Source organism: Pleurodeles waltl, chromosome 11 (genome assembly GCF_031143425.1).
Source record: "Pleurodeles waltl isolate 20211129_DDA chromosome 11, aPleWal1.hap1.20221129, whole genome shotgun sequence".
Classification (NCBI taxonomy): Eukaryota; Metazoa; Chordata; class Amphibia; order Caudata; family Salamandridae; genus Pleurodeles; species Pleurodeles waltl.
In genome coordinates, this window is record NC_090450.1 from 632,052,516 (window position 1) to 632,069,552 (window position 17,037).

At 40.9% G+C, this 17,037-nt stretch overlaps 1 protein-coding gene across 1 annotated transcript in view; it reads left to right on the plus strand.

Moving 5' to 3' along the window:
- The window catches only part of DOCK5 (dedicator of cytokinesis 5), a 799,955-nt gene that overhangs the window by 448,529 nt on the left and 334,389 nt on the right, over positions 1 to 17,037 (plus strand). Inside the window, exon 14 of the mRNA XM_069214140.1 lies at positions 14,728 to 14,852. Within this exon, the coding sequence (XP_069070241.1) occupies positions 14,728 to 14,852 (125 nt within the window). The remainder of the gene's footprint in view (positions 1 to 14,727; positions 14,853 to 17,037) is intronic.

Below are 17,037 nucleotides of genomic sequence, written 5' to 3' on the forward strand. Positions count from 1 at the left end.
CTGCTGGTCATTTCAAAATTGGACGGTTTGCCGGTAAGATGATCCAGTTTCCTGAACTCTGGGCACATTTAGAACTGAAAGGGAGTCAATTTCTTCGGTACATGCAGGTGAAACACTTCCTACAGGTCTACAGTGACCTACATGAAACCGCAGAAGAGACACCACTTGAGTTTATTATACTGGGGGCCCACTATAAAAGCATGCTGTTTTGCAGATTTGTGCTACACTGCTCACAAAGTGTGCAACTCCTTGATGCCCGGCAGAGCAAATGGGAACAGGATCTTTAGAAACTGGAAAATAACGCATGGGGGAAAGGCCTGTCGACATCCTCGAGAGGTGGCTATCCACACGGGGTTCTGGCTGGTCCAGCTGAGGATTTTTCAAAGGCATTCTATACGAGAACCTGATTGTACAAGATGGGAAAAATGACAATGACTGATGACTTCAGGGATGCTGACAGCGGAGGAAATTAGTTCATACCTTGTGGGATTGCCTGAGGCTACTGGGAGACAGTGCAAGGTTATCCTCTGGCATAGATTTTTCCTTTGTGCTTTCCCCCCCTAAGCTTACAATGCTGGCTTTTTGGGGGGGGAGGGGCAGACACTGAACAGATACATGCTCCTTATTTGTAACATGACATGTTTGGTGGCAAGGAGAGACATAGGGGGTTATTACAACTTTGAAGGAGGTGTTAATCCGTCCCAAAAGTGACGGTAAAGTGACGGATATACCACCAGCCGTATTACGAGTTCCATAGGATATAATGGACTCGTAATACGGCTGGTGGTATATCCGTCACTTTACCGTCACTTTTGGGACGGATTAACACCTCCTCCAAAGTTGTAATAACCCCCATAGTGTGATATTGGGGAGAGGCAGCAATTCCTACAGTGTCTAAATGGGGCTCCGGTTTACCCTGGTGTATGAGAACAGAAGAAGTCTACAGGGTTTGGGGCTGTCCTCACAAGTTTGTTAAAATTAAGGGCCCTTGGAGAAGGTCAGAGAAGGATGCTGACTGAGGGTGGGCTTGGATAATGTGGTGGGGTGTAAAAGGTTGAGGTGAGGGCAGATCCATCGAGACTGGTTCTCTGGTTGGTGCCCATTAGTCAGGGTTAAGGAGGAGTGACTTGATCTAAAATTGTCAATATGGTGAATGAGTAGATGCCGGCCACATTGTATTTCTGTACCTCGCATGTACAGCTTTACCTGTGAATGTTGTTATATAACCTAATACACAGATTTAAAAAAAAGGGCCAATTGTCAATCTTCTGGAAGCAGATGTATTGATGGCAGACCAGGACTGCCATGCTCATCTACTCTATGGATGCCTCTGCCGCTTGCAACATCGTAGACTAATTCTTCTCTGCCTCTCACTCGCCTCTTAAACGGTGCTTCAGCTTTGTGTGTGTTTTTCTGCCTTGGGCCTCTTTTTTCCACTCCAGATTTAAAAGACCATTAATACAATGCTCACTAGTTTTGTGCTGCACAACCTGATGGTACCAACAAAATAAACAGTGGACTGTTAACAGTTGCAGTCATACAAAGTTTCTGGGTTCTAGTTGTATGATTTAATTAATTCTCTTGTAAGTCTATTTTGATCTGCAATTTAAGTGTTAAAAGTATGTGTTTGTTCTATATCTTCCCTTTTCACCTCTTTGGTGCATTGAAAAGTCAATGTGAGAGAAAGTCAAAGCAGTCGCCAGTTTGCCTGTTTAGACAGTTGTTGTGGCTGCTCAAGGAACTATAGAGAGCTGGGTTATGTTTTTTTTTTATTTCTGTGTTAACCAATGGGTCATAGGAAGACTAAAGAGGCACAGAAAGACTCACAGCTCAGAAGATAAGTAGGCTGAAAGTATTTGTTTTGTCACTTAAAGGAATGACATTTTAACTCTGGTGTTTATTCAAAACCTTAAGCATTAGTGAGAAGAAATAATTAATAGTCATTCAGTTGGTCTGCAAGCCTTGACTCCTTTACACAATTTCAATGCAGCTGTTACCCAAATCACCAAATGTTTTTCCCCCAATGCTCTCAAGACAAGCCATGCCCTTGATGTGACTTTGGAAATTTCTGTCTGATTCCCATCTTCCATTTTTGGGGTGGAATATTGAGAAGGCCATCATCAATCATATACACCACAAAGCCCAAAAATAGGCCCTTGTTCAAAATTATTAGCCTGGGGTCAGATCCCAGTGCAGTAGAGACAGCAACAATTCACATGGTCAATAACACTTAACAGACCTATTACAATAGTGACCCTTACCCTCCCAGTCTTCTTGTCCTCTCTGCAGTCTTCAAAAGTCATACTTTCTGTCCCTGTGACACCCTTATATCCCAGATGGAATTGAAAGCCATCATTGTGCAATACTTTGAGTCGTACATAACGAACAGATCAGAGCTGGAGCAGATGACTTCCTCCTGATAGGAGCCCATGTTGGTCTCTTGAGACTTGACCAAAGGCTCCATTTTCTAGCCAGTGATCTTCAGCCAGTATAGAGCACCCATGGGAGTCCTGCTGGCTGACAACAATGGTCCATAACTGCTAATAGATGTGTGGCAGGCAACTATAACTGAAAATCTCACCTGGCTATAATATTGATTGCCTGAGGTCTCCCTTCCTCCACTGTAGTGCTGGAGATGTGTTGGATGCTCATTGACACGGAGTGCAAACAATAACATGTGAGGCTGGCTCCCTGACATTACTGTTTAGTGGTTTTACTCTTCAGCTCATCAACAGAACCACATTCATGTCACCACCTAAGTTGCAAGTGGCTTGCAACCTGAAAACTGATTATCATGCAGGTTTGTTCACCTACCCACTGATCCTGGAGCAATCTCTTGAAAGAACAGCCTTGTTTTTTTGTGATGATGGGTAGCTCTTAGGTGAGGCAGACAATTATTAAACAAAAGGATTATGAAAATTCAGAGTTCAAAATTATGTAAATTATGTATGCATTGGCTCGGTAACTGCCAGTAACTGGCAATTTATGATAGCCACCCATTCTGGAAATCATGTTTCTTATGCATTAGGTAAATTACAATTTTCCTGATGCAGCATTCCAGGTTTCCAATGCCTGTCAGTAACCATGCAGTGCAATGCAATACTACTTAACTGTCCTGAAGAAGGTGAACAGAATGCTGGATGTTCAATATAAGGTACCCTTTGCCTACAAGGGAGTTAATGAATGTTGCAACCGACCTGATTATATTCATGTTGTATTTACTGAAGAATTTGTTTACACTATTATTCCTTATTTACAACAGAATGTGACATTTGGTTCTGTTGTTTGTGTGATTTAAAAGAATATTTTGTCCCTCATTTTGGAGAGGGCAGTGTTTTCCTTGGAATTTTTTTTTACTGATTTGAATTGTCTGTGATTCTTGCGGATTGTATATTTATTAGTAAATGATTAGTAAACTATTCTTTGTACCTTTCTGCAATCAATGGTTAAATCTGTTTTTTGCCCTTGAATGTTAGCGATGTATCTATTTTTTCTTTTTTTTTTTATTGTTCATACAAGTTGGTGCATGACTACTGACTAAAAGTCAGTATGAGTAATGGGGATGTAATACCTGTCTTTGATGGTCCATAAGCAATAACCTGGAAGATACTTGGTGGCTGGGCAAAGCACTGACCGGAAAAGATAATTTGACAGTGACATCGACATTTTTGTGTAGGAAACCATTATAGACCATCCTAATGGCTCCAACAACACATAAAAATTTAGATAAATTCACTGCCCACCAGTTTGGGAAGGCTGTAAACTGATCTCCACCCACCCACCTGCCCCATTTGCTTCATTGGGTTAATGGCATAGGTCACTGTTTCTTAGCCATTTGATTGCTGTGGACTACCACTTACAAATTACTCGAATCCAGGGACGCCCACTGAATCCTTATTGGAATCCAGAGATCCCCCTCACCCCCTGACACTGAGCCATCACTGGAAGCCAGGGACCTCGGCGTAAGCTGTTTTGATGACTTGAACTGTACAACAATACAGAAACGAGCATCCAGCAAACAAATACACAAATGATGAAGCATTTTATTTAATTCACAAATATAAAAGAAATCCAAATTGTAATATTAATGGGAAGGTTTGAGATACCAACTTTTTCTTCATGTTTGCATACCATTTTCAGTTTTACATTTTTCTTCTGTATTCATATACACATTATTAATCTGTGAATATTTAATTTTCTAAACAGTCACATACCTCCATAGCAGGCACCACAGACTGTCAAGGGTCTGAGTGAGATAGGTTAAGAACCACTGGGATAGGTAGTCCCTTTTAAGGGTTTTGCGTGGATTTCACCGAAGACTGGGACTTTAGAAAACTATCTGAATTATATAGGACTGCAAAATGTATCTTTTTTCAGGTGTCAGCTTGTGTTTGCTTATAACTTTCCAGGGTCAGTCAGACTACCAGAGCCATCGTTTATCAATTAGGAAAATATAAAATAAGTCATGTTTCCATATTACATAGTTCTGTTATTTTTCACTTGTCAGATTATTATTATTTTTTTCTTCAGTAAATGATCACATTTTTCGTAGACTGCTCCAGAGACACTGGCAAATGTGTCTACTCATCAGAAGGGCAATAGTAGTCACTGGTGTACCCGAGTGAAGACATGCATGTTTTATCTTGAATATGAAGGTCTGCCTTTCCATTGGGTAGGAGTTTATAATTCACTTAGACTGAAACTGTGACGTTCTGAATAAATGGCTCCAGAGCACATTTGCTTTTCTTTTTTTAATCGAAAGCGTCTCCTTTTTCAGGATACACAGACCCTCACCCACTTAGGTGGCATGATTCATCATTGGGTCGTACTCCCTTTTCAGTGAGGTGTGCAATACCCAAAGGGCTCCATAAGAGGAGCACTTATCTGAGATATTTTCTGTAATCACAGAATGACTAATTCTGGTGTCTGAGATATTTCGTAGCCACATTAAGGTTAAGAACAAACAGGGATGTATGGGCATTTATAATCTCCAAAGCCGTTAATTGTAAAAAAAATGTCTGCTGCGTTGCCCATCCAGGTCATTGGCATTTGTCAGGATCAATCACAATAAACCATTATCTAAATACAGCCCTCAGTACTTCTCTTTCAGTAATTCTGATACATCACCATATTCTTCAATAGTCCTGTTATCCAAGGTGACCTGATTTAGGATCTTGTAAAAGCATATTAGGTATCTCGTCAATTTAGTCTGGTTTGTTTCTGGGCACGGAATAGACCAGATGTTAATAATATAGATAGCATGGTCATCTAGGGATGGTAATGCCAACATCTTTCCATTAAGGTCACCAGTGAACAGAGGCACTGTCTTTTTATTGTCAAGTTCCCTATACTCGTTCCAGCATGACGCAGCCTGTGAAAGATAGATATTGATTGATCATCTTCAAATGTTCCAGCACTCACTATAATTTTATTTACTGCTCTTTGTGATCAGTTGCTGTGTTTTTATGGCATCCGATTGATTTAGAAATAGCTGTGATTAGGCCTGTGTATGGGTCACCAAGTCCTTTACCTTCATGCTATAGAATATGTTATTGTCAACAACTTTATGTGTTGCAGGCCATGTTTCTTGCCTCTTATTGGTACTTCTAACAATAGGTCCCAAGCCTTAAACTATCCCCCAGGTGCCAGACTGGATTCAGAGGATTTTCCAGCAGTGCTTTCACACACCAGTAGGTGTTGTCGTGTTGCGCCAGGCTGACTCCATACCACCTCGGAAGTGACAGAGTAGAGGCACTTATGAGCACCACACTCGCACACAAACATCAGTTTCTTTTCTTCACACTTTTTAATGGGGATCCTGAGTTCTGCTCCCAACCTTGTCAATCTTTCAACAACATTTGAACTAGCTCTTCTATAGTGCCCTAAGGAACAGTGTCCACACTGAAACCAACAGGATTCAAACCATGCCATGCCATGACTGTAGGAGGCAGCTGTTGGTGACAGATCTGCACAAGGTATGTCTTTGGTACCAGTTCTCCAGCCAGGACTTGAAATTGTACGACAAAGGCTTCAAAATGGACTGGAAGGTGATTCAAGACTCGGAAGCAAAGTTGTACATCAGCGAACATAAGAAGTAGCCACAGACTTCACACAGATCCCTCTCTAAGTCACAGGCCCCTTCCTGGGTCATTCATTTGAAGTCTCACATTTGCACTTGCAATCTTTGCATCGAGATCCAAGCGCAAACACCAAAAAACAGAATGGGACTCAACCCCATACCACTTCTCTGACTCCAAAGAGAAGAAGCAGAGGCGTCAATATTTGAGTTGCACTCCGTCAATATAACTGATAATGAAACCAGTACCTTAGTTAGTCCTGGTGCTCCCCAAGTTCCCTTACTGTTGTGAGCTCCAAAGCAAATCTAGGCCTTGAGGAAAGCCATGCTGCATATTTTTAGTGCACTTCCGGCTCCCTCTTGTGCTCCTTTGGTCCCCTCGGTACGGTAGGGCCTCCAGTCACCTACCAGATCAAAACCATGTTATTATCCACTTTTGCTTACTAAGCACCCTCTTTTGGAAAGTCTCATTGTGCAGTCTTTGATCTGTAAGGTGAATCCTAATTCATTTCTGACCAGTCCCCTGGTCATTTGACAAGCCATTATTTTCTTCTGCCACCCTGGCACTGAGGCCATCAATGTCTGGCTGTTGGGCTGATATGCATATGTCTTATGGATCATGGGCTGCAAGAGCTTACTAGGGGTCCTGGAGGAGCTGCTATTTCCTCTGCTGTAATAGTCAACAAGCTGCTTTAGCAGCTCATGCCCAACTAGTGGGAGATAGGATTTGACACTTCATCCCAGGTTGACGCTCATTCATGTTCAACACATAGGTCTCTCAGATTGTTCAAAAGGGCTATGCACTACCCCTCTTCTCCTCCCCTTCAAACATTCGTCCTGCTCCAGAACAAATTTTCGAGAAGCATCAATCTGTCCTATTGCATGAGGTATGCCTCTTATATTTTACTGGTGCCATAGAGAGCCTACTGGATTCGGAGAAAGGCAGGGGTTGTTATTCCTGCTATTTACACATCCAGAAAAAAGTTGTGCCTAAAGCCTTTCTTGGACCATTGACTCCTGAACACCTTCCTATGGAATGACTGATTCAGCTACTCACACTAGCCCAGATCCTATCTGCTGTATATCCGGAAAACTGGAAGGTGTCCTTGGACTTGCCAGAAGTGTATTCTCTTATACCCAGCCTCTAGTCCCAGAGCCGTTACCTACATTTTAATGTGGGCCAGGAGCACTTTTAATTTGCCATTCTCTCCTTCGTCCTCACCTTCAGTATTCACAAAAGTGATAGGGTGGTCACTGCCCATTTTTGGAGGTCATGAGTTCCTGTATTATTGTACCTTGACGAGTGGCAGTTAAAGGCGGCTCATCTCAGTCAGGTGTGCACCACGTCTGGACAATAGTGAACACTCCTAATGCTTTAAGGTTAGAACATAAACTAGCCAGAGTCCCACTTGGTTTCCTTATTGAGGTTTCCATTCTTTAGAACGATCCTGGATACAGTGAGGTTCAAATCGTTTTCTCCACTGCAGCGGATGTGGGACATTCATGTTATGATCCAATGTTTGAAGCTCGATTCTGGAGGACATTGAGGGTGTCTTTGAGGCTTCTTGGCCTCTTAGCCCCATGCATCCTCCTTGTCAACATGCCACGTGGCACAGGTGGGCTTTGCAGTGGAACCTGAAATCCCAAGGTTCTGGACCCAGCACGAAGGTCACCTTTCCAACAATAACCAGGTCTCTAAAGAAGTGGCTCAAGATCTACATTGGTCGCTTATCTCAGCTTGTTCTGTGGCAGTCATATTCCATTCCCCATCTAGAGCTAACATTGGGGACTGCTGCTTCACTGCTGATTTGGGGCAATAATGTGGGGTATGTGGAGCCTTGGGTTTTCAGTAGAAGGCCACATCAACCTACTAAATCTACGGCCTGTCTTTTGAGCCCTGCAGGCTTTCATGCCATCTAGTACGGGGACATTGGTGCACTTTCTCACAGACACTTCTACCGCCATGTGGTAATGCAGCAAGCAGGGTAGAGTGGATCCCTGTGGCCTGTGCCAGGAGGCCTTGCGCCTCTGGAGGTGGCTGGAACAGCAGAAAATCTTTCTGGTTAACAGCCAGCTTTCGGGATTCCTGAATACCAGAGTGGACAAATAAGTAGACGTCATGTAGCCAATCACGAGTAGCATATACATTCCAATGTGGTGCAGATCATATTTGCGCACTGCGGCTAGAGCTATTTGCCACTGAAGAAAATGCTCAGTATAAACAGTTTTGGATGCTGGAGTTTCTGGAAGATAGTTTGTTAAGAGATCCAATCTGGCTTGAGTGGGGCAAGGGACTCCTGCACTCCTACCCTCCACTATCTCTCCTGCTACAAATGTTGAAGAAGATCTAGAACAACCAGGCTCAAGTCATCCTAATTCTCTTAAATTGGGCCTGGAGAGTGTGGTACCAAGAACTCCTGAGCATAAGCATCTATCCTCCAATTAGACTAACATTTCAGGAGGACCTCTTGTCTCAGCAACAGAGTTAAGTCCTTTAACCAAGCCTTTCCAACTTAAATCACCATTGAGATTGAGCAGCAGCAAATACTTTCATTTGACTTTCTTTCTGAAGTTGTGGATGGCATCCTTTGGGACAGATGCCATTTCACAAAATCCATCACTTCTGAGAGTTGGGACACGTTCATAACCTGAGATACTGGCCCCTTACAGGTGAAACTATAAGAAGTGTTTTTGTTTGTTTTGTCCTTAGTCCAGCAAGGCTTTGCAGTGGACACTGTAAAAGGGTATTTGTAGGCATTTTGGCCATTCTAAATTCCAGGACCCATTGTCCTTGTTGAAATCAACTGTGATAGGTTTGTTAAAGGTTATGCAAGTATGTTCCCACCCAAAAACGTTTGTGATCCTGCAGACAGGCCGTAGTTTGATCTTGACATTCCTCATTGGTACACCTTTCAAGTCTTTGCATAGCTAACCTCTGTGTCTGTTCACCTTAAGACTATCTTCCACAGTGATTACATCAGCCCATACCCTGAGTGAACTGTAGTAACCTTTTATTGTAGCTGTCATACGCCACCTTCTTTTCAAACAAATTGCCTAAGGTTGTGCCTGTTTTTCATGTCAGGCAGCCAATCACTTTACCAACCTTCTTTGCTTTCCTCGATAGGGGGCCTAGTCTCCAAAAGGCCTTTAAGATTTTTTTGTTGCTCATATCAAAGGCCATTTAGTGGATGATTAACTTTTTGTGGGGTCTTCCAGAAAGAAAGGACTTTGTCGAGGTGAATAGTTTGCTGCATTAGGATTTGGTGCACACTGGGGAAGAAGCAGTCCCCAGAACATCTGAGATCCCATTCCATCATGGCCCAGGCTGCTACCACTGCACCAAGTGAAGAGTGCTTACCCTGGATATCTGCCAAGCTGCAGTATGGACATTGGGGCATATGTGAACAAAGTACTACTGCCATGACAGTCATTTCTGGCAGGAAGGACACTTTGCCCACTCCGTTCTGCAAGACATTTTGGTTTCAGTCCAATCCACAGACACTCCACTAGTGGGAGGTACTGCTTTGCTACTAATTATTAAACTTCAGTAGTGCTCTTTCTGATGATGGATATGCTATTAAACTGCACATTCCTCTCGACCCTCCCACCTTCCAGTTCTGTGGAGTGGTGTATTTTTAAAATCTCAAATCTAAAAAGATTCCAAGTTAGTGATCATTACACTTTTACCAGCAATTGTTTATGTTTTTCAACAATTGTTTGAAGCCCAGCCCAGCGGGAAAGAGAAAAGAAACTGACATCAGCACAAAAGGGATGGCACTCAGTCAGTTACTGGGTGGTATGGAATCGGCGTACACCCACATGATCACACCTGTTGGCATGCAGAGCATTGCTGAAAAATTCTCCTGATGCAGTGTAGTGTCAGAGGGATATTCTGAGGTGAAGAATTTGCAGTTAGCTAGGGTGTTCACCAGAAAGAGCATTACTGAAGTAACTTTTCCATCATGTATATACTGTATTGAGAATTGAAACTACTAGCATCTAATTGTATGAAAAGACTGTGCTTGAGAAATAGAAATGCCAGCCACGTTTCAAGACAAAATTCCAGAATAGTAAAGATTGCTAGGAAAAACACAGGCCTGTATGTATGTTATGTAAGGTATGTATGTAAAGTCAATTCCAGTGTAGACTTGTCAAGGCCAAGATCAGAACTCGCTGTACCATTATACATAACACCTCTGTCATTATCCACATGTTCTGTAAAATAATATTAGTTATAATATTTGATGGGCTTACTAATACCAGTTCCTTTGATAAAGGAGGATAACATGAAACTTTATATGGTGGACGGAGCTAAGGTGCTTTCAAATATTATGCTCATACTTTCCTGTGTAGTAAAGTTATGCCTTCCTCACACATCAGAAAAGTGGCTGTCGTCATTTTTCTCATTTAGTGGCAGCATTAAATCGCACCCTTATTTCAAAACTACATTAGGCACAACAATGAAACCATATTTAACTACAGCAGATTCTAATCTTGTGTGCTTAGGGCTTGGAGGATTTTATTATTTAGTATTGGTGGACCCCTGTAGGGCAAATGAGCATGAACAGTGTAATACAAAAGTGCAAGAGTTTGAAGTAAAAATAGAAACTTGTAACCTCTTTGGCATTTGGGGCGATCTCACCTTGAAGTCAGCCAACAACTCCCATTTTTATCAAGAGTCAGGCTCTTGATTCTGTTTTCAATATTTAGCCTTCTCTCATTCCCCCTCAGAAGTAATGAGCATGTTGTTTAAGGCATGGGGTTGGAACTTTGTTCAACTTCAATGTATCCAATGTTACTAACAGAATTACACATTTTTAAGCATATTCTATAGTTTGGAAAAGACAGGATACATCTCCTTCAGTCAAGTGTTCCCACGTGTATTCCATTCTTCTTGTCCATGTCCTTTTTGGCAATCTGATTTAGGGAAGTAGCCTTCCCTTTTTTCACTTATTACATTTCTGCTTTAAATCTGACCACCCTTTATATTTCTTTTCTTTACCTTATGATTGCTATTGGGCCACCTTAATTGCAGTTGAGTCGCATAATAGGCTGTTGGCATGTTCTCGCTGGAGTTAGTGATTTAGCTAGTCATCGATCGATTGCCCTTTAGACACTTAATAACCAACCTCCATATGATTTATAATGAGCAGTGGGTCGAAAAATGAGTTCAGAGGCAGTTACGATTTCATTAACTCTTCTGAAAAGAGTGAAACATGTTGCATATGTGGGGTGGAATTAGGAGCATAAAAACCATGTTTGGCCCTTTGTACCAGTTAATTTGGATTGCTATGCACCTAGTGGGCAACTAAAGGGACTAATAAGTTAGTATGAGCTGACAAATTTGGTTTGAGTCTTATAGAGGCTTGCAGGTGAGGTCAGGGTCAAAATAATCACTTTAAGGGAAGTTGGTGGAAAAGTACTTTTATATCACTCAATAGGATTTTCAAAGTTACTGTATCTTCATCCATTTTTTCTTGTAGGCCCATCCATACCTTTAGTACAATGAAGAATGAAAATCTCTTCAATCTCCTCCTAAACGAAAGATAAACTTTGATTGTCAGACACAGCTTTACACATTGCAAGTACGGGGCTGGGTGTGGTGCTATTCATATCCCACCATAGAGGAACGTTAGAAAAGCGGTACTTCGTTAAAGTTCTAATTGCTTAAAAAGAAAGTATAAGATATGTACAGGCTTTTTGATAGGGGAAACGTTCAGTGGGATCTCTTGTCGGCATATGAGCAGCACACAAAAAGGGAAACTGGCCAAACTAGGGAGCATTAGGTTCACCAGTCATATTACATACCACTTCCATTGATGGATCACTGATCTACAGTTTTCCAAAGGATAGGAGCTGGATTGGTTCTCTTTATATTTAAGTGATCTTTCTTTGGGGGGCATTGCAACTTTCAATAATAAATAGTTGGAACCTTAGCTAATATTTGCTTTGGCAGAGTTGGTAATGTGATTAGCCAAAATAGGTTTGAGATACACTCTGACTTTCTAATTAAAATATTTTCTACAGACACTGCTGTCTGCGTACATTGCAGGAGGGTTGCCCATACACTGGGTTCAACCTCAGATGATACTTACAAAATAAATATCACAAAAAGTAGTTTTTTGCACCATGCTGGCTGCACAGCAGCTGTCAACAAGGACCCCAGCATCGCACTTTGCCTACTTTTCACAAGCCTCACTACTGCTATACTTTCTCTGCCACCTTCAGTTATATGGAACTACTCGTAATAAGCAAGGCCCAGACCAGCATCTGATAATGTTGCCTTTTGAGTCAAGGCCAGACATCTACTCAAGTGCATGCAGGAGTAGTTAAAATTCAGGAAACAATCTGAAAGACTACATAAACAGCAGCAGGTCGGAGTGCAAAGGCACTGCACCATCTCCAGCTTCTATTGTTTAGAGCTCTTGTTAGTATGCAGAGCCTGGCCATACCCCCAGTGACTGAGTTGCAGTCTCAGGCCTATCCTTGACTAGATTTGGAAGTAGTTGAATTACAAGTGCAGGTGACAAAGCTGAAGACTGTTCAAACAACAGCAGAGTCTCTAGTAGTGCTGCGTCAGCACCAGCTTTTGACCTATGGCACGTTTGGTAGCATGCAAAGTCCAGGTGTCATTGCAGAAGACTATTAACAGCAACAAGTCAAAATCTATAATACATCCAGTCATGATGTGTTAATTTGAAATATTTATGGACTGTTTTCCCATCCAAACAATTGTTGTTTGTAATAAGCCAACGTGCTTTACTGTACTGCCTTTGCTGTTCCTTATCAGATTGTGTTCTACCATCTAAAAATCATTTAAGGATATAGATCAGAAAGAATTGGTTTTCAGATGGGTCTTAAGTTAGACACATTGGTCAGGTCTACTTTTTGTCTTAGCGGAGGTCTTACAATTGCACTTGTAAAATTGTCTGGCATTGGACAGGTCTACTTTTGTCTTAGCAGAGGTCTTACAATTACACTTGTAAAATTGTCTGGGGCATGGCACATTTAAATGAGATGTATTAACCTGTTTAACCTTAACTGCGATAATCTTTAGTGAACTGAACGTCTTAGTTGAACATGTTGACAGAATCAACAAGTATTTTACTCAGTGGGCTGTCAGGAGTGGTTATAAAGGAATCCGTGGAATATCTTACCACTCCTCACTCCACTGCAGAAACTGCTCTACTTGAGAAGTTTACATAGTGTTGCTGTGTCTAGATGTCTAGAAATTTGGCAGGGCATGTGAGCTACAAGTTCCTTGAGAGACAGTTAGTTTACATTTTTAACAGGGCTGCTACTAGGTGAAAGTTAAAAAAAAAAAAAAAAGAAAGAATCACATTTGCATGCAAAAAGTCGAAGATGATGCAGTTAAGAATGTTAGGCAGAAGAAGTTGTGAAGGGTGAGAGGAGATGTGAAAAATTATGTCTTGGTGAGTAATGAAGGAGTACCTGAGTGGATCATGTGTGGTGTTGAGCTTTGTGATCCTGAGAGTTGCATAGGATTGACTTTTTGTGTTCTTGCAAGTTCCTTATCATGTGCTTCACCCAGAAGCTTTGTTGAAGCCCTGCAATAAAGTGTGATTCCCCTTGATACTACTGACATGTTACACACCAGTATAACACAAACTCAATTGTGAATTGCTCGAAGTGGCTGCTGGTCAGTTGTTTTTGTTCATGTGTATCTTTCTGGATATGTTGTGTTGCACATTTATGTTCATGTTATATGTGAACATCTGTGTTTTATTTTGATGTGTGGTGATGCATATGATGACCAAGGGGGAAGATAGGTTTGGCAACTGCAAAATGTTTTTGTATACCAGTCTGTCATGTAGTGGGGTTTTGTTGACTTAGGTTGTTTTGCTTTTTGTTTAGCTATAGCCTAAATTTCAGTGATTAAGTTCTTAAACAAAATGTCCAGGTCATCAACTTTAAGTTGTTTGAAATGTAAAGGTACTGATTGTTTCAGGCAAAAACTGCTTACGGGTCTACAGGTTTGTGGTTTTCTTTATTTGTTCACTATTTGGTGTTTCATTGTTGCAAGTGAAGAAAGAGAAGTTGGAAATGGATAGCCATAGTATCATACCAGTCCAAGACAATGCGTTATTGGGTGAATAGGAGAATGAAAGTGAGTCTGATCTTTCAGGGCTATAATTAGATCTGGGGTGTAACCCATGGAATAGACACACATGTTGCATAGTTCTACTTGATCATGTAACTTGCATAGTTTTAGTCCTTTCGCAGTTCATTATTTTGTCACTCATTGTAGGTTGAAATGACTCAAGAAAATACTAAACGTTGATTGTAATGATAAATATCAGGTGTAAGCGTTGATCAAATAATCCATTGTGGGATACTAGGATCTGTGTATTGTATTAGAATTTTGTTGATTTAAAATGTGGGCAAATTTACAGTAATTATCTGGAGTGTTTCAGTTTATAACATATTGTACCTGATTAAGAAACAATGTGTCAATTTTTTTCATTTTAGGATTTCTTCAAAAGCTCCATCTCCCCTGATGCCATTTTCAAAACCAGCAATATAGCTTTTTAAATATAACCTTGAGTTTCATATAGTTTCACATATGATATCTGTAGTGCTACCACCTAAATACCCTTTGGTTAACCATAAAATATATTCTGTTTCTCCAGGTGACGTTCGAAATGACATCTACATCACCTTGGTCCAAGGGGAGTTTGATAAAGGAAAGAAGAAGACACCCAAAAATGTTGAGGTCACAATGTCGGTCTTTGATGAAGAAGGTGTAATCCAAGAGGTACAGCCTTTCCATGGGAGAGGGTGAGGGTCAGTCTTTCCCTCCACACAGTTCTCTATATGTCTGTGACATATTTGATTCAATAATGCAAGTGGAAATTCACCTTGACTTGTGAATTCTGTTGGAAAATTAAGAGACTTAGACATTTATCAGCTCCTGTTTGTTTGGCCTGTGTTCCACCCCTAGCATCATAGCAGTTGCCAGGCTATTTGTTACAATCTGCTGTTCTCTTGTAGGCAATTGTAGTTTTGCAGTAAGGTAGGTGCATACACTGGTTTAATGTAGTTTTACCCTAACAAGTCATGGAAAATATATGGTGATTACATTTGTTTCTTATGTACTTCTTTCATGGTTTAGGTGTTTCAACAAGTACAAAAAGAAAACCTCTACAGTGATTTATGGTAAACCAAAAAAATGTTACCTGTTTACCCCATGTGTTGGCCATTTCTTTAGCTTGAATCGTCTCCTCTTCCAATCCCCCCACCCTCCCCCCACCACACCACCCACAGAAATCGTGGCACAAGCAGCAGGCGTAGGTCTAGATTTTTAGTGAGGAAACAATGAGGTTTTGAATTCATCCATTCATCTACGGCAGTGTGATATTTTCACTGCGAAGTGTTTACTTTTCTGCTCAACTCTGGACTGAGGTGAGCATTGCAGAATTCAACACTTTCCAGGGACAAGATGATGATATACTGTGAGGACCAACATACTTAAAGTGATGAGATTATGCCTATTGTTTTTGATGGGCACTGAAGTGAAAAGGCAACTCTTATATAGTGTGATTTTGTTTGGTTACAGGCTTAGAGTTAATAAACAGTAGCTCAATAGCCCAGAAATAGTTTGTCAGTCCAGCACTCTGTAGCTGTGAAATGCAATTTCTGACACAGCCATGAGAGAACAATGAAACATATCAAACATTTCATGCATGATAGCTGAGCACCTCAGCATACATGCACAGTTTGTGTTATTTTGTTGGACCTTCATCAGTTTACTAAGAAGCCAGACCTGAAATCATATCCCTGCCTTCTCCACTTGCATTGCATGTGATCGTGAAGGACCTGCAGCATACCATCCACTATGTGGCTTAACTTATTTGATGATTGACCATGTTGCTGGTCACACCCTGTCAGTCACATTGTAATTGTGTGTTTAGGGGCCTCAAGTTAAAAATGCACCATGTTTCAAACATTTCTTGGATAGTGTGACCCCCTCACACTTAATACCACTCTTTGGAGTGCTTTTGTTGCTTCTAGGTTTAGGAGAGGAAGAAATTTAGATACTAGGAGATAGAGTCATTTGCCTAGGTTCACACACAATAGATATTTGGGGTTTTGTAAATTAGATCCCAAGCCTATTAGAAACAACATGTAGGATTTACCTGCTAGACCACATATCATCTTATTGTTAAATATACGTTTAATGTCATGATTGCACCAATGAATGTTGAGATTCCAAGCATTTCATAAAACTGTATTTTCCAAGTTTTGTTTTAATGATTTTATCTTTATATATTTAAATTTCTTTGCTCTAGGTAAATACCCAAACATATCACATGTTGCACAAATTCTTTTGACCTATACTCTATAGCATTCCCCTAGTAACTTTGTGAGGGTTGAATTAGGAGCTAAAAGCATCTCTTGAAAAATGTTTTAATGGCAGCTTCAGAGTGCACCTTCTGAAGGTGGGGAACTGTTCAAGACATGGTTAAAAGCCATATGGGGTTTGTCTATTCTGTACATAGAGATCTTGCTCTGTCTGTTGTGAGAAAGAAACCTAATATGAAGACGCTATATAAATGTTGATAACATGGAAGAAAATAACAGAAAAAAATTCCAGCACTAAAAGATCTGCAGCAGCAAATAATGCATGTACCTATCAAAATCATAAGTTGCTTCTTCAGTGCTGGATTAAGGCCTCTATTGACTCAATATTCCAGTGTCTATATTCTACCATTTGGAACAAGGTTTAATTACTGAACATGTATGAATTTGGCATGAACTGACTCTCCACCGTTGTACATATTTTTGGATCAGGATTTCTTATTAGGACATGCAAGTAGATAATACCTTCTTGTGTATGATACTATGGACCAGGCCACCTAATAATCAAAGGGTAGTGCTGCCTGCCATGCTTATGCCCTCACACACATCTTATTCCAGATTACTGTCTGGGAGAATAAATA